Here is a 23374-nt window from a genome sequence, read left to right as displayed (position 1 = left end):
AGAGCTACTACAGTAAATAAGATGTCAGATCCATACAGACTTTAATTACTCAAAATCCCAGAGAAGAGTAAGTACTTGTCATGCAGCAAAATAATCTGTCTGATGCTAAAACTATTAAATAATGACAGAGTCATACAGAGAAACCAGTAACCTTCAGAGCAAGATGCCCTTGGGTATTCAGGACAAGGAGCACCTGCTTCTGGTCTCAGGACTAACAGCCAACACGCCCCAGCTGACCTGCTCCAGGCTGAGGCAGTAAAAGCAGAGACAGAATTTCCCAGAAAGACCCCAGCCCACCTATAAATAGCAAGTCCTTTAATTGGGTTCAGAGTAAATAAGCTGCAAAAGGCAAGTGAAGAAGTTGGAGTGGAAATGCTGCTTGAGTTGGAAAGCTGTGAAGCCACTGAGAGCTCTCCCAAAGATTTCAATTGGACCTTTGCTGAGTTCATCAAAGGGTTGAACTGAAAACAGATGCTATGGAAGTGTCACACACAGCCAAGTGACAATCAGACAGGTAAGGGGCTAAATCAAGCTGGGAAGTCAGTCCATGGGTCAGGATCATTGAGGTCTATGGCCAGGTAGAGCTGTAACAGCTAGAGACAGCTACAGCACAGCTCTTGATCTCAGACTCAAAGAGACTGAGGGCTCAGGCTGGAGCTTAAATGGGCAGGAGTGTGAGTGGAGGCCCCAGGTGGGGCTGGGCAGAGCCATTAAAGCCTGTTGGTATCCTCAAGGCTCTGGCAAATGCATAAAAGTCTGTGAAGTGAAAGATCTTTCTTTAGTAGTCCTCTCCAAGCTGGAATTAGTTTTTTTTTCCCAGTTGTTGGTGCAACACCTGGAAGCCAGACCTGGCTGGTATTTGTGTTTTCATCGTGGATCTGTTATTTGAATTTAGGTAGGTTATTTTCTTTGTCTGTGCTTGTCTCTTTGCAGAGTCTTGTCTCCTTAGCTGGCAAGCTCATGTCTGGACTTACAGCTGTACAAAGATCCCCCAAGTCTAAAAGACACCAGTTCTTTGCCAAGACTTAAACTATTAGATTAGCACTGCTTGCAGCAACACTGCTATTTCCAAGCAAATACCCCTTCACCCCAAAGCAGGGTGTGTCCTACACATTGCTCAACTGGGACAGTCTGTTTCTGACTGTGGAGAGCAGCTGAAGCTCAGAAGAGCTTGTGGGACCTTTGTAGAAGCCTGTTGGAGTGAGGTCTTCCATGATATATTGTTGTATGAAGCCATCAAACAGTGTTCACAGGCACTTCTGACTCTGAGGTCCACATGATGTAATTCGAGGTCCCTCAGGAATGAGGGATACGATATTGTGTCATGAGGAGAGAGCTTTTGCTTGGATAGTTACCCCTGATGTAGTGACGTCATCTCCAAAACATCTGCTCTCTTCTCTGCAGGGTTTTGGACAAAGAATTGGATTCTTCTCACATCTGAGGCAGTGGCTTAGGATGGAAGTGGGCAGGGGAAGTGTTGGAGGCAGAGATGTGCAGAAGGGAGTGGAGATGCTCAGGGGGTTTGGAAATAAGGAAAATTTGAAGGAGAGCAGGTGTTGGAGGACTGTGAGAGTCCTGTTGCAGACAACTGGCAAATTTGTTTTTTAAAGGAACAACTTAGTGCTCTTGCACTGCTTAATGTTAAACCTGAGCAAAACTGCTGGGTCTTTGCTCCAAGCAACAAACCATCATCACCATCCCCCATTCACCAGAGGTCTTAGAATCCTAGAATGGTTTGATTGGAAGGGACCTTAAAGACCATTTAATTTCAAACCCCCTGAACCCCCTGCCGTGGGCAGGGACACCTTCCACTAGACAAGGTTGCTCTAAGCCCCATCCACCTGGTCTTGAACACTTCCAGGGATGGGGCAGCCACAGCTTCTCTGGGCAACCTCACCACCCTCACAGGGAAGAATTTAGGGAAGAATTTATTCCTTATGTCCAATCTAACCCTGCCCTCTTTCAGTTTAAAGTCATTCTCCTTTGTTCCATTACCAGGATGCTCTTGTAAAAGTAGGGGCTAGAAAGCTTCCAACCTGGCAGGCTTTTGGCTGCTGAGACACCCACTCTGTGAGAGTGGGTATGTGATGAGGAATGGAGGATAATCAATGTAAAGGGCACAGTGACCTGTGTCTCAGCTCATTTCCTGCTGTGTAACACAGCAGCCAGTGATTGCTGAAACTGAGGGGATGTGCTGTGGGCAGATCTTGGGCATGTCAGCTCTTCCCAGCACTGTGTTGGGGCTGATTTGTGTGACAGAGAATGAAACTCCCCAGTTGCTGGAACAGTTTCTGTGCCCTGGGACTAACTCCATCTTCTGAGGATGGGCAGAGGGAGAGATGTCAAGCTCTGCATTGAGGGCATGGGGCACTTTTCCCTTGGTGCTGACCTTGCTGCCAGCTCCATGGAAATTTTTTGTCATGCTGATGGGGCGGGGGTTTGAGTGTCCGACTGGCATAATATGGGATCTGATTCCACTTAAAAGCACAACACAAGACAAGAATGTGGCCTTCAGACACTGCTGTGTCAGGCTGGCTGTCTGCCTGGGCAGCCCCATTGTTTCCAGTGGGGTTATTTCAGTATAGCACTCTGGGACAGCCCTTAGGCTTTTCCCTTTGACTTATTTAGTGTACAGCAATGTTTGCTGCTCCAACTGCAATCCATACTGCACTGCTGATAGGGATTTGAAGTAATGATGGTTTTTGCTGATTAGAACATACCTCATTAAATCTTTGTATAGGCATTTATTTTATATAACACTCAGTGCTGCAGTGAGATTGCAAAGACTGAGCATCTACTCTGCCCTCCAGGCTCATGGGACTCCAGTTTCTGAGAAATCAGATCAGTTTTTCATGTATTATCCTCACCCTGCTGTTAGGTGCTAGAGAAGTGAGTTACCCCAGCTGATCACACCCTTAAAGACACTTCTATGTTCCACTGAGCAGAAATTCAGTGCTTAAGTGTTCTGGACAAACGTGGAGCTGTTTTACTCAATGTTAAGTGGAAAATCTCTTTCAGAAAAGGCAACAGAAACATTCTTCTAAATGATGGAGCATTTCTTTTGCAGACTGAGAAACTACAAAGCAACTTTTCCTAAGGCCATGTAGGGAATCAGCAATGTTCAGGTTATTAGCAAGGGATCTGTGATGTTCAGGCATGAGAGACTGGGTCATGGACTGGAGACAGATCTTTATTGTCCAGAGCTCTACATTCAAGCTCTCTCCCATCACAGGCCAGCCTCAGTGTAAAACAAAATGCTTGTTGTCCAGAATTGCGAAGGAGTTTTCCTTGGTTACGCTATTTGTGTCTTCCAGGGAGAAAGCACAAAGATACATTGACAGGGAGAGGGGTAGTTGCAGTTCCCTGAACTGCACAACCTTCCCTGCAGAGGAAGAAAGGGCAAACTGCCCTCTCTGAGAGGGGGATGAGGGAAGGTAAAACAATCCAAGGACACACTTCTGTGTTACACCCTCTTTTGGGTACAAAAGTCCCTGTTACTGACAACTGACATGACCTGGATCGTGTGGGCAGAAAGGACAGTGGGACATAGAGGAAAGCAAAACTCACACAATGTGGCTTCAAACCTCAGCAGGAATGACACTGCTCAAACCTTTGCTCTCTCTGTACTTTGGCTGGTCCCTGTAACATGGCACTGGTGCTCCCACTGCCTTCCCCTCGGCTCTGGACCCAAACCAAATCTACAGCATTACCTAGTCTGACCATGGCAGCACCATTTCAGGTGTGACTGTGATGCCTGCCTTTCCTTAAGCCACAATACTACTCCCTCTGACATACCAGGGGAAGATTTGATGAAATATGGCTGTTGTAGCTTAGATAAAAACAGCTCTGGACCTCTATCAGATGCCTGTGCATGTTTGGAAAGGGAAAGATACGAACCAAAACACAAAGGATCTTGAAGGGGAGGAAGGAGCTCTTCTATTTTTTCTCCCTGTGCTTCCTTGCAATGTTTTGCCAAGCAACATATTCGCTTGTACTCTTCTCCTTCTTGCTGTAGGAGATCCTGTTTCTGAGCCCTTCCCTGCACTGTTGCACTCTCAGACAAGTAACTGGACAGATCTATGAATTCCTAATTCCCTTTGAGCTTACATCTTGTGCCTTAGCTCCTTTCTTGTCAAATATGGTCTCCCACAGAGGATCTGGAAGCACAAAGAAAAGGCTGCTGAAATTTGTCCTCTAGTTGTGGGATCATTTGGCACACAGATGCAGGAGGTCCCAGGTCTGCTACCTGCAGGCTGTGCTCGAGCATCTCTTTGAGTCGATGGGTGCTGTTTTCCAAAGGCTATGGCTGGGAATGCTTTCCTCTCTGCTGGTCATGCTCTTTAGGCTGGCTGATCTCAAGCCCTCGTGGCTCCCTGGTGCTGGCTGAAGCTGGAAAGGGCTGTGCCACTGGTGCTGATGTCTCGCTGCCCAGCTGTTGCGAGGGCGGATGGATGAAGCACTCACAAGTGCTCCCAGGCAATGGAAAGTGTGAATATGTGGGCCTGGGATATGCATTTTAATGAGGTGTTTGAATCCTCCCCTTGCTTCGTAGCAGGGCCAATGTCTGGCAGCCCCACAGCCTCTAACAACCACATATTGTCTCCCTTTGAGCTGCACAGCTTTCAGGGTATCCAGGCTTCACCCTCACCCTGCTCCCCAAACAAACAAGAGACTGTGAGAGAAATGTCACCAGGACTCAGATTCCTCCTAAAAGGTGCCCAGATGGTCTGACATCATCCCAGATGTCTCTGAGGCAGATCTTTGACTCAAGAAAGGGCTGAAGGCTCTCAGCTCTCCCATGGTAGTGTGTAACTTCTCATGCTTTCTGTTCAAGCAAAGTGAGGTCTGTCAGAGCTAACTCCAAGGGCCAGGTACAAATGTGACAAATCACAGACAAACCAGAGGGTAGCTGAGGGAGTTCTGCTCTTCCTGTTGGGGGTTGTACAATCCCAAATCTTCTCGGCTGTGATGCAGGGCCCTTAGCAAGCCTGAACCAGAAAAGCAGCAGTTGTGTTCCATGTCCAGGTGTTGCTGTGGAGGTGACAACAAAGCCCAGCATGGTGACTGGGAGCTGGCTTGTCTCTGGCCTTGTAGGCTTGAGTAGACACCGTTTGCACATCAGTTGTTTGGGTAGTGTGAGCTCATCTTCAGCTTCTCTTCATCCATGAAGCACAGACATGAACTGTGACCATCACCTGTCCCCAGCTGGGGGACCAGGGTTGTTCTGCTCCAGGTTTTGTGATGATATTTTGTAGCCCTGGAGGTGGTTGTTTCTCTCCCTAGATCCCAGCAGAGCTGACAGCTCATTCACCAGCCTGGTTTCTCAGCTCAAATGCAGCAGCAACTCAGCCTCCACCTCTCAACTCAATTTCATCCGTGCTAATTTGAGGGAAACACAGGAATCTTGCCCCATCAAGTCATCCTCTTTTAAATCCTCATTTAAAACTTGACTCTGACTGCTACAAACCATCCCCAACTGGCAAAAATGGATTTTTATTCAGCAGTTCTGTATTGTTACTTCTTGCCATCTTCTTTTTTAATCCTTGCTCCACCCTGCAGGCAAACACGTTTGGAGAAGTATTTCCCCTTGCAGCACCTGGCACAAGGGCACTAGACCCCTAAACTTGTTTTCCTCAGCGTACTTGGGTCAGATCTGTGCCCAGCTTATCTCCAAAATGAACCAGTGTCATATGCACAGCCGTGGAGGAACAACCTGGCCCACAGCAGGGAAGAAATGGTTAATTTTCTGCCTCTTTGGCAGGAGTTTCAGTGGGATGACTCACTGGGGCCAGGGGGGAGTGGAAGTGCAAGGACCCCATCGGCAGCAGAGCAGCTTGGGAATCCCACGGCAGCCTCAGCCCTTGCCTCCTCGGAGCCAGGAGAAATTCCAGCTGTGGCCTTACAAGGCCAGAACGAGAAACCTGCTGCCGTGTCCTGACTGGAGCTGCTGCCAGGCACAGTCTGCACGAAGAGCTTTGCAAATCCTGGTCTGGGGTCTGGTGGAGGCAGGAGGAGAGGGCTGGACACTGCAATCAGTCACGGCTGCAAACTTAAGGATTTCAAGCAGTGCACTTTTACCAAGATATTCTCCTTATTAAAAGTCAGTTTTGCCTGCCAGCTCCTGAATCATATCCAGCACTCCCGAGGGAAGTCACGTCTCTCTCATAAACCATCTGTGGGTGAGCAATATTGGTAGCAAAGTGTGATGTTACCACCCTGTGAGGACTGCAGTCTTTAGGATATACCTGGGAGTCCTTATGGGCTGGGAGGAGAGATGGAAACAGGAGGAGCCAGGGAATTCAAAGCACTCTGAGACAGCTGGAGAGCCAGTTCAGCTCCTTTTGGGTCCAGTGAGCAATATAATGCTCAGGAGTGGGCAGGATTAGGTCTCGAGGTGAGTCCCACCTTCTCTGTGTTGAACCACTCAGGCTCTTGGAGGCAATGCTGGGAGACCGACACCTCCAGACAGTGACTCAGCCCATCCTAAAACCTGTCCAAAACAGATGGGATGGATTATTCTCTGGAGGTGAATTCCCCTGCTTACAGCAGGATTAGAAGTGATGCCCAGCTTTCTGATGGCTGAGTTGGGAAAGCTGAATCCCACCCTTTATTTTTACTGGGGATGAAGTAAAAACTACAGAAGAATGAACCATATGGCCTCCCTCACTCTGTTTGCTTTGGAGCAAAACCATGTGTGCACACACATACTTGTACATATGTTTGTATGCATATTACATAAATTTAAAGATTTTTTTTATTGAAGTTGCTGAGGCAAGCAGAGGATAGAGATGCCAGAATCCAGGCTGTCAGTGCATGTCCATTGAAATATGACAGAAGTGTTTCCAGGGAAAAACTGACACAAACTCTATGGAGATGACTTAACTGTGACAAAAATGAGACGAAAAGGAAAGAGAGAATGAAAGAAGGGGAGAGAGAGGTGGTCCCAGCCCCACGTTTGGCCCCTGTGTGAGGGTATGTGGAAGTGCTGGGGTTTCTAGGAATGTCTGTTCCAGTTCCCTCCTGATCCTGTTTGCAATTCTAGCTTGGATGCTGTGTACATCAAACTATGCTGCTACTCTGTGTTGTTTCACCATTTCTTTTCATTTTCTTTTGGCTGAACACAGGCAAGCATGTCAAAAGGAATTTGTGAGCACTAGGGAAGTGAGATGCAGCCTCTCTGCAAGTAGGCCAAAGCAAGATTATTTTTCTTCTTTCCTTGTTCTCATAAACAGCAGAGCTTTTTGGGCTCAATAAATCCCTTTGAGAAAAGTGCAATTTAACAGAATTACAAAAAAAGCAGAAAAGAGGGTTTTCGTAATGGGAAAGGTCAAGCACTGTTAATTAGAATCAGAGCTGCAATATAGATAATGAGATTTGGGGGGGTTTCCTCTAAATCATTGCTTCCAGGCACCTCTGTTTCTCTCCTTTGCCTCCCTTGGTGGGAGAAGAGGGGGGGTGTTGTACGTAGGGAGCTGTTGTGGTCTCACTGTTCCTTGCTTTAACGCCCTGCCCAAATTTCCTTCAGCAGAAGTTGGCATGGAGGCTTGATCACACTCACACAGGATAGAAGGTTCTCCATTTTCACCTTCTGCTTTAATCCATTTTTTGAGGGACAAATGCATGGCCTGAACTTGTTATCATGGAATAAATCCAAGAGTCCTTTCCTCCACTGTGTGATTGCTGCTTTGCCTTTCTACACGTGTATGAGGTGGTTTGGCTGACTGCACTGAGAGCTGGAAACCCCAAGTTTTGGAAAGCCCTCAATTTTTGACCTTGACACAATTACTAAAGTAATATGTGCCTTGCTTTTTCTCTTTGTAAAATGGGACTGTGAGTGTTTGAAGGTCCCTCTGAAAGGTGATGTTTGTGTATTATCTGATGCATTTTTACAACACAAAGGCTGTTTTAAGAGAGGAGGTGGGAGGGCATAAAACTTTCCCTTCTTTTTCAAATAACTGTTATTTAGCCCATCTTAGCCACCTCTCTCTGGACTGTTAGACTGGAGACAGCACCCATTTTTGGGGCAGGTATTCATCTTTGTGAAGGTTTGTTTGGTGCACCTCATGATGTGAATCTAGTGGGCTTTTCTCCTTCTCTTTGAAGGAGCCACTTCCACCAGCATTTACTTCAGTATCCTGATCTGTGAAAGGGCAGTGGGACGTGGAGGGATGTTCCAGCTAAGCAAATGGAGGGATGAATCCTTAGATCCCTATGGAGGAAAATGGTTTGTACGGAGGACAGAAACAGGCAGGGAGGGACTCCAGACCTGGCTCCAGAATGTTTGAAGCTATGGGAAATATTCCCCTTAACTTCAGAGGGACTGGAAGCCAAGTCACCAGCTGTGAGGATTAGGTTTGTTTGCAGTTGCATCATTGCATCATCATCTTCCATGCAGAATCCAGAGGGATGCTGATGACACAGCCTGATCGGGCCTTTGAGTTCCTTTCCAAACTGTCTTTACATAGAAACATCAGGCCTAGAAGTATCTGATTTCCAGCACTGCTGATTAGTTTTCTATTTTTTCTGGACAAGCCCTTCACATATTTTCCTGACAGGCATGAGAGAAAACTTTAAATGCTGGTGAGCCCACCATATTATTTCCTGCAGAGCTTTCCTTGGAATTCAAAAGGCTTAATGGTGGCCAAGAAGGGGCTGAGCCGAGAATCTGCTGATCCCTCTACTTACAGATATTGCCTCATATTCCTCCCATGTGTTTTGCATCCAAATATAGGGCATGTTTGCATGGACAGAGAATGCTTTTGGGCATCTTCTCTCAGTCTTACTAAGCTGAGGTCTGTCTCCATGTGAACACAGCTGCATGGCTGCTGAATCAAAGCTGGTTACACTGGGGAGAACTGGACAACCCTGCACTTTTCCTCTTGGCTTAGGTAGAATCTGCAATGCCTAGTCAGGGCTTCTTTTTCTATCTAATTCATCTGAATACATTACCTTAAACATTTATTAATTGCTGAAACTATTCATTAGAGTATGTATATAGCGATCAGTACCCTAATTATGAACAGAGCATGTGCATCCTTGACATATTTAGAGATATTTCAACTTATAAGCAACCTGTTTTAACTATATGCCATTTGCAGCTTACTGCAAGTCTAGAGGGCTTTAGACAAGCTCTAATGAGTTTTTGTTATTAGTCATTATTAATCACTATCCCTTAATACAGAACATGGTTCTCCCTGTCACTGGGAGCTTTTATCCTAATTGTCATGAGTGATTTTAAAGCTTAGTTAGGTCTAGATGTGCCTCACAGCTTTGCAAGACCTTTTGGGCAAGTGTTGTTCTTTCATCTCATATTGGCCTAGCATCTGGCACCACAGATATCAGGCCTTGAGACAGGGAAGGACATCCCAGTTTCCTTCGCCATTCAACTGGCAGCGTAGAAATATCTGTAAGTTCAGTAAACGTCTTAAAATTCACTTCTTGCCCACTAAAACACTGACAGTTGTGTCTACTGGTCTCTTTTCTTTCTCTTTCTAGACCAAAGAAGCTCTCTTCACAATCCTCCAGGACCTAAGGCCTGAAGACCACTTCAACATCATTGGCTTTTCCAACCGGATAAAGGTGTGGCAGCAGGACCGGCTGGTGCCGGTTACTCCAAACAACATCAGAGATGCCAAAAAGTACATTCATAACATGTCACCTACTGGAGGTAAGATCCAGATATGAACAGGATTAATGTTGTTATCCATTAGCTACAGGAGAACGGAGAGTGGTCAGTGTGGTCCTGTAGCATGGAGTAATAAACAGACATTGGGATTTAGGTCATAGGACCAGGGGGTTCCTTCTGCACCTCCACTCAGGGTTATGTGACAGAGGTTATGTGCTCTTTATTAATGCACATGATGGGAAGGTTTCCTCAGATCCTGCCACTGCAGGGGTGTGGGACTAAATGACCTTCCAACCCAAATTATTCTATGATTCTATATACTTATTAAAGCCAAGTGGACTCCATTCTCTTTTTTATCTGATGAGACCCTTGAATTGGGAAAGCTTCCAAGGTTATCTCTTGAGGACACAGGAAAAAAACCACATATCCTGGTGAAGGATACACAGGGCCAGTACTTGTGCAGTTTCTGAAAGCCTGTGTAAAATCAGGCACACGGTTTTGTCTGGGCTGGAAACTCCAGGGACGGAGTACCCAGCAGGGACTGTGGAATTGCCTTCTGCAGTACTTAGTGTCTCACCTAGTACTGTCCTCTTGTCTCTACCAAGGAGCAGCCAAAATGATGTTTAAGAATTTCTTGTCCCATTTTGCTTGTGTCTTGTTGCCTGAGGGAAGAGGAGGAGACCCCAGAACAGTGGCAGAGTGCAGGCATGATTTTTGATTTAATTCAGAGGTCTCCTGCGAGGCTACGGACAGTAGCGTAAAAAAACTATAATGAAGTTTGTAATCCAACAACCCTTCCCCGTGCCAGCAGTCCCACCTGGTTGGAGGTCAGGCAGGGCCTTCTGATGGCTGACCCTGAGCAGTGACCACTCCTAGCAAAGGAAACCCTCTGATGGAAAAACGTGGCAAACAGGATGGTTGGCCGTGCTGTTTGTGTTGTGAGAGGAAGAGTTTAGGAAGCGGCCCAGTTAAACAATTACCAAGAGTGGGACTAAACTCAGAGAACAAAGCCTTTTACTCCTGAAGTGCCAAAAGAGCTGTGCAGGAACCAGCTGAGTTTGCCCACGAACCTGCCAGAGAACAAAAGTAAAGGGAAATGATTAACTCTGGTTCAACAGGAAGGTGCAGTGATTCTCCACCACAGGCCAGTGGTACTTTAGTTTTGGCTAACTCTGCATTTTCCCTATAAAGGTGCTGTTGCTTAAGTATCTCCCAGTGAACATGAACACACTCGAGCTCACAGATCACGCTCACACAATGAACGTGGTGTGGTTACACTTCTGTGTATTCATACACCAGAGAAATGGGGGGGGGAAATACTGCTGCTAAACACCCGATCATGTGGCAAAAGGCAGTTTTCAGTGCTTGATAGCTCTGTGATATGACTGAGTTTGAAATGACACGCTCTGCTACATGGAATGGTTTTGGTTTGGGGAAAAAATTCTTTCTGAAATTTTGGATCTGGATGGGGACTGAGCGAGTGTTAGGATACTCAGGTGCAGATTTTTGGTTCAAAACCATTTTGCAAAAGATACAGTCAGGATTTTGAGGACTTTTCAGAAGTCGTTGCCCCTTTCCCATTTCTGCAGTCACTGGGGCTGTGCACACTAAGTTTCCAGGTATGTCTTGCCTGGTCAGACCTGCTGGCATAGCCTTGCTAATAACCTTTCTAGATCTCCCCTTCTTGACTCCCAGGAGTCTGTTGTTTTTTGGCTTTTAATCCATTTCACCTGCAAAGCTCCCACAACCAATTGACTCGCACAAGAAATACATGGAGAAAAGGGATACTGTACTCATTTTTCTTGCTTTTTTTTGAGTACACAGTAGGCTTGGATCATTTTCATGGCTATTCTTCTAATATACACCTGTTTCCTCATTTACTTTCTGTTTTGTCCCTCCCTCCCCACTTCAGGCAGCTCTATTCTTCGCTAGCCAGTTGTTTTGTGCAATCACACTCCTCAGCTAACCAAGCCATTTCTCTTCCCTTTAAACTTTGTATCCCCTGGGGTGCAAAGAACAAACCCAACCACTTGTTTTCCCATTTGAAGGCGTTTTCCCTGTCTCCAAATATTGTGCCCTTCAGACAAAGCAAGAAGAACTTGTTTTCCTAGTTCGGATGTCATCTGGGAGAATCCCATAATTAAGTTTAACCATATTTGTTTGTACCAGCCAGGCATGGGATGTGCTGTGACTCTGTATACCATGGCTGGTTTCTGTACATTGAGCATTCAAGGATACAGTGATTTCACATGATGAACTGAAATTCATATTTCAATTCATAAGACCATAAACAGCTGTTCCAAACTGGTGCTGAGTAACAGAGCTGAGCTGAATTAAAGGGGTAGTGCAACCTCATGTGGAGAAGAGAAACATCCTGATGTACAGAGATGCTGTCACCACAATAAAGGGAGCTTAGGGAAATTATTCTCACCACTCTTAGAAGGAGAAATGACCTAAAAATTTTGGTGCCTTCCTAGGGACTAATATTAATGGAGCTCTCCAGACTGGTGCAAAGCTGCTCAACGACTACATTGCTCAGAACGACATCGATGCCAGGAGCGTCTCTCTGATCATCTTCCTCACGGATGGGAGGCCAACTGTTGGGGAAACACAGTCATCCAAAATCCTCAGCAACACCAAGGACGCCGTCCGTGACAAATTCTGCCTTTTCACCATCGGCATTGGCAACGACGTGGACCACAAGCTGCTGGAGAGGATGGCACTGGAGAACTGCGGAATGACGAGGCATTTCCAGGAGGATGAGGATGCAGCCAGCCACCTCAAAGGGTTCGTTGTGCTCTCTCTGAGCTTATGTCTGCATTGGGTCCTCTGGCAAGGGTTTTGGGATGGAAAATCCCCTTAGGAGGCATAGCAAGAAATGAGAGTTTCCCTCAGGCTCAACTCTGTTAGGGAGAGGCTGATTATGCTCAGATACTGAGGATGCCTACCGAGAAATTGTCTCCTTCCTAGCACATCCCTTCAGTTGTACTGGAGCTTCCCAGCCCCTGAGAACAAGGCATTTGTTTCTTTAATTCAGATCATTGTTTTGGGTATGTAAACCTGGAGAACTGAGAGGCATGAGGGCCAATTCTCCACAGGTAGATGGTTGGAGGAAAGGTTGCATTGCTCACTTCAAACTGACAACACAAACAGCATGAAGTGGATCAGGAATGAAGATCCCAACTTGGGGCAGAAAATTATTTCTTTATTATTTGAAAATTATAACCTTTTACCCAAACTCCAAAATATTCAGCTTTGAACAACACATAAAGGTCATTCCTGGGATGATCATAAAGTCACTTAATTCCCTCATTCTTTATGACCCAGCTCCTTGTAAGTTTCTTGTAATCCTCATTATCCAGCAGGACCAGAGATTGTGCTCCTCTTCTGTGATCGAGGAGCTGTAGTCCAAGGGGAGACCCCTGTGAGGAACAGCAGAAAGATACCTGAACCACAGCTCTGACTAAAATGTCAGGCAGTCTGTCAGCATTTCCAAACAAAAATGTTTGGCTTTCACTCCCAAACTGTTAGTGTTTTGAACTTCAGAAACCAAACCCAGACACTGAGCTGGGACCTCTGTCCTATCTTGTGCCTAATTCATCTGGAGCAATGAGACCACGCAGCTTCCACTAGAGGTTTGCTTTCTCTGGTGGTTATGTGTGGACAAGGGTTCATTTTAAACCAAATTCTGTAGATCCATCTGCCACTCCACCCATGTGATTTCCTCCTCAGAACATGTATTTTGGATAGCAAGTGGCATTCCCTGTCAAATAAAGGAGTTTCTGATTGACTGGGCTGTGGTAACCCAGCATAGAAGGTACTTGTTCAAACACTTCTATCTGATAAGCAGCTCACTGTTTATTAAGCTCAGTGATGGCAGAGCCATTTGGCATCAGGTGCCAAATTTATACAGAAAAGCACAGTCACTGCTGGAGGCCAATTCAAACCTCTGTTGGAGGGAAAAGCTCCATGGGTGCCAACATAATTTCTGATTTTTGTGGCCAGTGAATTGTATTTTTATACAGATACTTCCTTGAATCTTACTGTGAGACAGGTTGTATCTCTCCACCATTTGTTACAACCTGGAAGATACTTCTCAAGAGAGTTCTCAGGTTTAATTCACTTGTGTTTTTAAATCTGGCGATGTCTCTGCATCAAAGACACCGAGTTCTCAGGCAGACTTTAAAACAAAGTCAAGCAATTCAGGCTCTGGGTTCCCTTGGAGAGAGAATAAAGCACAAAGTGTGACTTTAGCTTCCAGACAATCTGTTTAACCAGATGTGTAAAATAAATGCAGCTTGAACTAAAAAAAGGGCCGAGGCCAACTCTTTGTTTATTTACCAAATTAAACTCAAATGACTTGCCAAGAGATGAGCAGTCTGGCGCTTAAATGGAAAATATGGCATTAGTGGGGTCTTCCAGAGATACAGAAGCTTTAGAGTCTCTCCAGCTTTGGGGGACTTAACATTTTGGTCTTACAGTTTCTGGCTCTGGCATACCAAACAGAATATCACTAAAAAATTGTGGGTAACAGCATCTCTTCGAAGTGCATTTTTTAATAACTGGGGTGCTTTCTGTGAGCCTCATGATCCAAGAAGTTACTTTCAATGGACAAGTCTTCTTAAGCAAACTGAAGTGGTCACAAATACCTCTGCAGAGACCTGGAATCATAGTGGAAGGGAAGTGACTGCCAGGCCATGCTGAGATCCTTCTGAGCATACTTAGGAGATTTTGTTTAGATGCCTAAGGAACACTGAAAACTAAAATGAGGCGGAGAATAATTTTATTTGAAAGGAACCTCTGGATATCCTGTAATCTAACCTCCTACTCAGAGAAGAGCTAACTTCAAATTTAGGTGAGGTTTCTCAGGTCTCTGTCCACTCAGACAAAGATTTTTGAAAATCTCTAAGGGTGGAGACTCCCCTGTTTCTCTGGGCCCAGTTACAGTGGATGTGATAGTTAAATTTGATGTCTGGTAGCTCTAACTGCCCCTGAGTGTCTTAGGAGCCATAGTAGATAACCTGACTGCATCCTTGACCATATACAGGAGTGTGTTTATACACTTGGATGAATGGTACTGACAGTGAGAAATGTGTCTTGGTTTAAGGTTCTATGATGAAATAGGAACACCCCTCCTCTCTGACATCCGTGTTGATTACCCTGAGGATGATGTGGAGCAGGTCACCCAGAACTTCTTCCCCAACTACTTCAATGGCTCTGAGATTATAATCGCCGGCAAACTCATCAACCGCACCTCAGACAAGCTCCACGTGGAGGTGACTGCCAGCAACTCCAAGAAGTACATCCTCCTCAAAACAGACGTGGCCATTGACCTGCCGAGCAGGAATGACATCAGAGGTGTCCCCGGCCTGGAAGACGGCAAGGGTGACAAAAATTACATCGAGAGGGCGTGGAGTTACCTCACCATCAAGGAATTGCTTAACTCCCGGTTGAAGAGTGATGACAGTCAGGAAAAAGACCATTTGATGGAGAAAGCCAAATCCATGGCCCTGGCTTACAATTTTGTTACTCCCTTCACCGTGCTGAAGATGAGAGAGGCTGGGCTCCATTCAGAACCACCTCAGGAGGAGTTTATCAGGCCTTCTACTGATGGAATCGGGGAGAAGCTGCAGAGCTTGCAGGGACACAGAGCACCACCAGGTACGAGAGAAAAATACCCTTGTGCTGGTAAGAAATCTTTTTGCATAGATGATGTCTCATGGTTGATTTTGGCACAGGGATGATCCCTACCAATGAACTGAGGGGTAAAGCTGAGATTTTCATATCAGTTTTGCTAATTGTGAGCTGAGTAAACTTAAGTAAACCTTTTAGGCACCTGACTCACCCCCTTGAAGCATTTGTTGCTCTAGAAACTATTGAAGAAAAATTTGTGTTCTAAATGAAGCTTAAATGCCCCATAATGTCCCTGATTTATTATTTTGAAAACACTTTTATACTACAACTCTTTCTGCTGTTGAAAAAATAATCATAACAGCCTTCCTTCCCCCACTTCTAGGTATACGCAGAGAGCAAGATAAACAAGTACAAGATAAACAAAGAATTAAAATTTCCAAAACTTCAGGTCAGTGCTTGTTTCTATGCCTTTAATAGTGCAAAATAATAGTGGTTGACTTATGGAAACCTCAGATGCATGTCACTGTAGTATAACCATCCCAAGGAACAGCCAAAATCCTGTTTGCTAGACCAACAGGGTAGGGAGGAAAATGAAAACAAAACCAAAATACAGAGAGTGAACAAACATAGCAAGGCAGATGATCTGCAACAATTGATTCTCATGTCTGAGACTTCTGTAGATTAGGGGAGAACAGGAAACACATTCCCTTTGTACTAGATCTAGTCAAAAACATTTTATAAAGTAATGTTGCTGAGACATTAAAAATGTTGCTAAAGGGGAAAAAAAAAAGAATATTCTATAGTATATTATTATTTTCCTCTTGGTTCTGCACCTCTACTTTACATTCTTTTCATACATTAAACATTGAAGAAGAAGTCCAGATCAAGAATTTTTACTTGAATTTCACTTGATAAGGTCAAATTTAGTTTAAAAAATAAGCTTTTTGTCTTGCTTTATTAATGACACCTATATGGTAGTTGATGAGGGGTGAAGGATTGTTGAAAAATTATGATTGTGGGATCAATATCTGCTGTTGACTGCTCTAATCTGATATTGAGGGCTGGGAGGGTTCAGTGTGAGGTGCACCCATCAGTCTTTGGTTAGAAAATTTTCATGCTGTGGGGGATGTAGCCTGCCAAGAAAATAAAGAGAAGAGGAGTTTAAAACACCTGCATGATAACTCCCATAAATCACTGAAATTATATTCCAGGAAGAAAGTATGCTGATTTTCATCCAAATTGTTTTGGGGTTTGAGTTTTCATTTAAAAACCAACCTCTTCTGTGAGAAACAAAACAAAACAATCTTTGGGAACAACAAAGCGAAACTTGGCATTTCCTGGCAAACTCCATCTGACCCTCTAAAAACAACAAACCAGGAGGTCTTGGAAAAAAACAGGGACAAACACACTTGAAAAAGCAGTCTTGTTACGATCTCGGATGTTGCAGTTCTGTGTAAGCCTCTCACATTTTTTCCATGTCTTTCTCAGCGGATGGAGACCCTCACTTTGTCATTGACTTTCCCTCCAGCAAGTTCTCTGTCTGCTTCAATATTGACGGAGAACCAGGGGACATTCTCCGGCTGGTCTCTGATCACAAGGAATCTGGTGAGCAGCCAAGTCCAGCAGTTGCTTGTGGGGGAAAAACTGAAGTGCAAGGCCAGCTCTCCAGCAGTAAGACTAAGCACCAAGGTGCTTCCCGGGCAAGAAAGGGACAGGAAATCAGGAAAAGTGTCTTTGATGGTGCAATTTCATCGGTCCTCTAGTTACAAAGTCACAACACGCAAATAAAAGACCTGGATTCACCAAAATTGCTCTGTTATTGGAAGTTTGCTCTTTACAGTACTGCTTGGTGTAGGACAGAGCAAAGTACCTTAACAGACTCACTGAGCACCGAGGCTGCTTCAGTAAAGAAATGACCAAACTGGTTACTGAATCATGACAGCCTCAAGAAAACCCACATGATTCAGGATCTGCTTTGCCCAAGCCAGTCTGATCCTCAGGGGCCCAAATTGTGGTCTGATCCGATCTGGAATTCTAAGCAGGGCAGCTAATAATCAGATTATGTCCTGAGCAGGGCAACAGTGGGAGAAAGGAGTGTCAAAACCAGAGACAATTCACAGACTGGTTTTACAAAACACCACAACAAAGTTATAAGAATTCTGTTCTGTGTGGCAATGGTCTAACCTCCATATTTCTGTGTCCAGGCCTGCCTCAGTGAGCGAGATCCAGTTCTTGGCAATGTTTCCCTTCATCTTCTTTCACAGATTGTTTATGCTACTGCTTGAATGCTTCTGTGGCTCAGATGCAGAATGAGCTTGAGGAAAAGAGACTCTGTAGCACTTGCAAGTTGAGTCTTTAAAGATAGAAATGAGAGATCCCACCAGGAATGAGAGGATGTGGAGATATCTCAGTGTTGATGGGTTGGGTCTGGCTTGGGTTAGCAACAAGCCTCCTCCTTTATTGTTACTGTCCAGTAGCTGTTCAGAGGCCTGTGGGAAGTGAGACACTATCTGATGGACAGCAAATAAAAAAAATCATGGTTGGGAATCTTCCTGTGGACATCAAGGCCTTATTTGACTCTGTGGGATCTGCACCTTGGATCACTCAAGAGTGGTTCTTCTGGTAGCACTGTGTACACTGTGTTAGGATTAATGGGCCTGGGGACACCTGTTTCCAGGGAAGGCCAGTATTTCTGAGCTTGGGTAAATTCATATGCTCTGTATGTGGTAATAATTTTATAACAGACTGGTTATGCTCTTCTGAATACTGGTAAGTGAAATAACTGAGCACGAGGTGGTGAATCTGCATGTTCTTGGTCTCGGGGCTTTTGTTTTGAGATATCAGACCTATTTTGGTTCCAGCTTTCATTTACTGATTATTTTCCTGCAAGGTGTCACCGTGAATGGGCAACTGATTGGAGCTCCTGCACCACCCAATGGCCACAAGAAGCATCGGACTTACTTCAGCACCATCACCATCCTCAGCAACAAGCCAGAGAGATCCTACCTGGAGATCACACCCAGAAGGATCATCCTGGATGACGGGGAAAGGCTCGTCCTGTCCTGTGGTCGGAGTGCTGTCGTGAGAAGCAGGAGCCTCGAGGTGTCCATCTCTGCCAACTCCAACGTCACCGTGACGATACGAGACACCATCAGCTTTGTCATCCTCATCCACCGCTACAAGAAGCCGGCCCCGTATCAGAGGAACCACCTGGGGTTCTACATCTCCAACAGCAAAGGCCTCTCTTCTGACTCCCACGGGCTACTGGGTAGGTGACAGGTTCTCAGGTCCAGAGCTGTAAACCAGACAAAAATGGTCCTTCCAAAGAGAGACAGAGGGTAAGGAACAAGGTGAACAAGGTGGGGATTAAGTTCCCAGGTGAGACTTTTACATCCACTCTCAAACAGCTTCTCTATTTTGGTATCCCCAGCTCTTCTCCCCATCTTTTCCTGTATGATCTATCTCCCACTATCCAGCTATATGGCTGTGCCTGTTTTTTACTTTTCTACTCTTTTTATGATTGTTTGATAGAGCTGTTCTTAGAACACACATGCTTGATGCTCCCAATACAGAGACAGAAACCAAATATTCCAGAAGAACTTCTTGTGGCCCCTTTCTTTCAAATGTAAGGGAAATGAGCCATCCCTATATTTTTCAGGAACTAGGCTTCACATACGCTCAGAGAATGACCAGATGGTTGGGTTCTTTCAGCCAACAAGATGTATTGATATTTATGGTCATGTACAGGCCCAGAACTCCAAGACTGATGCCACAGTTTCTGTGCCTCTCAGGTCCCCCCAGGTAAAGCGGGAGATGATCCCTCAGGAGTGAGGTTTTGGATTCAGGCCACTTTCATGCACAAACCTCTAAATCCACACTCTTGCCAAGAAGGCAAGGGAAGAGAAGCTGGAGCTTCAGGCCTAGATATTCCTGCTTGCTGATGGGCACTGCATGGGTTATTAACCTCTAGCAACCATGTCCCACAGAAGGGCACTTACTACTAGCAGCTATAAAAGCTCTTTAGCTCAGGCAATGTATCTAGACCAGTGAAAGAAAAAGGGGTTTATTCTAACTTCTGTGTTTGTGGGATTTAGAAAAGAATCACGGGAACTAGCTTCATCCTGCTGTTGTGGAGAAGCCCTTTAGAACCCCATTTGCTAAGAATCCTCAAACACAGCCTACTGAAAAAACAAACCACCAAACCACAACAGGCACAAATCAGCCAGTCATGGACTCTTATTTTATCTTGCCTTGCAGGTCAGTTCTTGAACCACGAAGTTAAACTTCTTCAGGAATCTCTAAACGCAAGTCATCAGCAGGTTGGTCAGAATCACACTGAAGCGTTAAAGCCAAACCCTACAAATACCCTGAAGGTGAAGGGACGGCTCATTCCTGTGGTGTGGAAGCAGAGGAGGATCTACAATGGCCAGCAGGAGGTTGAATGTTGGTTTGCCAAAAACAATGCGGACAAACTGATTGATGGGAGCTATAAGGACTATTTGGCTTCTCACCCTTTCGACACAGGGACCAGCTTTGGGACAACTAACAGCCTTTAAGACCAGTCCTAACAATGCATTGCAGCAGGATGTGTGACAGCAGGTCCCTTCTGAAGCCTCTAGTAGGCCACTTAATGAATATTTCTTTACTTTTTGGTGCCAAAGAAACTAAGGACTCTGCCCTTGGAAATCAGCTGTCTCTTTTTCATGCTAGATGAACACTGTTCATCAAATTCCTGAAGAACAAGGAGGTTGGGGGGGAGGGTTGAGGACATGGTTAAAGGCATGACTGGTGATCTCCCAGTGGGAAGGGAGGGAGAAATGGGCCAGCACTCATACTGGACAGAGTAGAGAGCTGCTGACCTTTGAGTAAACCCATGCAGGGATCTGTGCAATTCACCCAAGAGGCTGGTGAGTCACCTCCTGAGAGGCAGAGGTCATACAGCAGTGCCTATTGAGGTGATATGCTTTGCACAGAAGTGACTTGGAGTACCTGCTCCAACCTTGGTCCTTGGGGAAAGAAGAGAGAGAGAGAAGAGGTGGGTGGATATTCATCTGCAGTGACTCCCTAGCATCAAACAGGTAACAAAACCAAAGCCTTAAATCAACAGGCCACAGAAGGGTATTGCTTTCCTGGTTATTGGGAGGAGGTCTGGATTTATCACTGAGCATAAGTTTCCCTGAATCACTACAGACTCTTAAAACAGTGGTGAAAACCTTCATGTGGTTTATTGCTGTCTCAGGGCACAGCCTGAGTGCTTAAAAAGCACCTCCAGTCTTCAGCAGCAACAGGCTCCCATTCCATGGAGCAGCTAATTCAACGTAATTCAGTTTAAATATCATTGCAGGATTAGTGATTTCTTGAGTCTTGACTCCCTCAGAGAGAAACAAAGTTCCACTATGAGCTTCCAACAGACCTGCCACGTCCTTGAGGATCTCATCACTTCTGTTTAGCAAAGATTTACATTCTCCAAGGGATGATGAACCAGAACCCACAACAGCCTATGAGCCTACAAAAGCAGACTCTTCAATTTAGACTAGATGTTTCTAGCTGCTTTTCTAATCATGGAGGAAGTCTTTATTTATTCCAAATTGTAAAAAAAAGAAAATTCATCCCTGGCTCCTTTCTCCTCCCTTACGCTGCAGGAATTTGCACGCAGCAGGAATTTGGCAGCAGGAGGTTACAGAAGGGTCTGCCAGCCACCCCCACTGCAGGTGGTGCTGCTCTGCAAAGAAACCTCCAGACCCAAACTGCAAGCCTGTGGTCTATTTTAAAGTGAGGCATCACTGAGCAATGCTATAGATCAGTCACAGGGGCATTCTAGTAGAGAACTTGTCCAAAGAGGACTTGACAACCACAAAGACATTTACATGGCAAGGCCAAACTGAGCTTATGTATGCTCTGCCTTTCCAGAACTGAAAGGAAGGAGGGAGGGTGTAGAAGCAGCTCCAGAAATTAAATTATATCCATGTGTTAGGAGAAAACAGAGTTGCCAGAGACCTGCAGAAATAGATTCAATCTTGACTGATTTTTTTGCATATTTAACAATTAAACCCTAGTGTTGCTGTAGGAGATCCAGCTGCTGGGGGTGGGGTGGTGATTTTCCAGTTGCTTGAGCAACTAGTTAGTGCTACTAGACCGTGGCAGCAGAGCAGGTGGCAAGCATGGTTTCTTATTCACACCATGTCCTGCCTGGAAGAGGGAAACAGCCAAAAGCAACCAGCAAGATTTAATTGCACTCTGGAAGATCCTTACAGTACAAAACTCATGCCAAGGCTCGTACTTTGGAACAAAACATAAAGGAAAAAAAACTACTGCTTTGGGCCCTGCTATTTTGAGAAATAGCTCTCCTGCAAGGGAGAATCGAAGGCAAGACCTTCAGTGCAGTCCTGAGTGTGGAATAATGAAAGATGTTTAATGCTCTGCAGTGGGCTCATGGGCCAGAAATGAGATGAGAAAGAACATCTGTGAAGTTGACTTTTCCACCCAAGAAGACAGCAGGAAGATCACCTACAGCCCATATCCAACCAACCTCCCATTCCACTGGCAGGGGAGAACAGGATAGTGGCAATGAATTTCTATACAGTCCAGGGTTCACCAGGTGTCTTCATACTATCCTTACTGAAAAGAGATTTCTTTGAAATCTTTCCTCCCACATTTTGCTGTTCAGTCATATTGCTAAGGGGAGCAGTTGGCTTGGGCTCTCCTCTCCTGTATATAGATATGTATATAATATATATATATACACACACACACACACTTATTGTTAATGATTCAGGTGCACCTTTACTCCTCCTCCTCTTGCCAAGGAAACATATTTCTTTCAGGGCCTGAAGATAACAATGATCAAGTCCAACTTCTCAGCAATCTGAAGCACCTGGAGCAATATACTCAAGTTCTAATTAAGGCTCCAGTTATCCATTTCACAATAAATATTTTACAGTGAATGCTGCAGTGACGCTTTCATTTGGCAAAGACAAAAGAATTCTGAAGCTGAGGTTATGTATGTTTTATGCTGCTGGACAGGCTCGTGTTTCCAGATGGCTGAAAGAATCACTCACAATAGGTTGGGAGCCAAAGTAATTTCAATGGAAAATTAGAGGTCAATGATGTTTTTCAGCCTCCATATACTTGGCAGAAAGCAACAAGTGTGTTGGGTGAAGTAAAATAAGAATTTAACCACATAGACTGATCCAGCCTTTAAATACAGTAGCCTAGGACATGGGAAAACAGTTTGTGCTCCCGCTGCACATACAGACATGCATTTGTTCTCATCTCCAACAGTGTCACAGAGCACTTGGTTTTGCAGTGACACAGCCACAGATTGCACATTGCTCAGACAGCTCAGGAATGAGGCTGAGCAACCACTTTGCAGTGCAATGGAAACAACTGCACACCATCATTTCAGAGAAGGGAACAGGGCTCCTGAACTTAGGGTTGCTGAAACAGCAGTGACTACACCATGCTTGAGAGGGACCACCTTTCCCATCTTCCTTGCTATTGCCTACTGTGAACTTTCTCAGGCAGCCTGAACTAAGGACTAAGATGAAGATCATGTCACTCACCTCTTTTTTAGGACAAGGACTTGGCTGTGGCCAAATCTGCACTCTCCATGTGCTGCAGCATTGCACTGTGCAGCCCTATAGCAAGAACAAATCCCCAAATACCAGTACACCTCAAAACAGAGCAACTTTCAAATAGGGAAGCTGTTTTAATCTATTTCCAGTCAAGACTTGACACAGCACAGGACTTACTCCAGCCCTTAGCAGTGCAGAACTCCCCAGACAAGCAGAAGTTGCACTGTGAAACCAATTTCACTAAGCAATATAAATGATCTATTCAGAGGGCTGTGTGCCATGTGTTCCAAAAACCTTTTGATGTGCCAGCAAAAGTAGGATTTTGACCCTTCATTAAGAAAGAAAAACAAAAAGAACTTAATTTCCAGAAAACCAGTATAAAGCTGCACAGCTGCAAGTGCAGCCAAGCGTGTCTAGTTCACTGAAGGGCATGCAAGGCTTTGATTTGCATCTAAGGATTCTAAACTACTTTGAAGTTAAGGAAAAAAAAAAAAAACAACAAACCAAACCCCAAAAAATCCCCACCAAATATCTTCACATG

General features: G+C 45.0%; 1 protein-coding gene across 1 annotated transcript in view; it reads left to right on the top strand.

The window, feature by feature from the left end:
• Positions 1 to 22003, top strand: part of ITIH5 (inter-alpha-trypsin inhibitor heavy chain 5) — a 46451-nt gene extending 24448 nt beyond the window's left edge. Inside the window, exons 8-14 of the mRNA XM_018083620.1 lie at positions 9496 to 9667; positions 12103 to 12412; positions 14733 to 15286; positions 15642 to 15707; positions 16748 to 16864; positions 18150 to 18527; positions 19517 to 22003. Of these exons, the coding sequence (XP_017939109.1) occupies positions 9496 to 9667; positions 12103 to 12412; positions 14733 to 15286; positions 15642 to 15707; positions 16748 to 16864; positions 18150 to 18527; positions 19517 to 19815 (1896 nt within the window). The 3' untranslated portion in view covers positions 19816 to 22003. The remainder of the gene's footprint in view (positions 1 to 9495; positions 9668 to 12102; positions 12413 to 14732; positions 15287 to 15641; positions 15708 to 16747; positions 16865 to 18149; positions 18528 to 19516) is intronic.
• The last annotated feature ends 1371 nt before the right edge of the window (positions 22004 to 23374 follow it).

The sequence above is a fragment of the Manacus vitellinus genome, unplaced genomic scaffold (assembly GCF_001715985.3).
Source record: "Manacus vitellinus isolate BGI_N305 unplaced genomic scaffold, ASM171598v3 scaffold_65_pilon, whole genome shotgun sequence".
Taxonomy (NCBI): Eukaryota; Metazoa; Chordata; class Aves; order Passeriformes; family Pipridae; genus Manacus; species Manacus vitellinus.
This window is presented reverse-complemented; position numbering and strand designations above follow the sequence as displayed.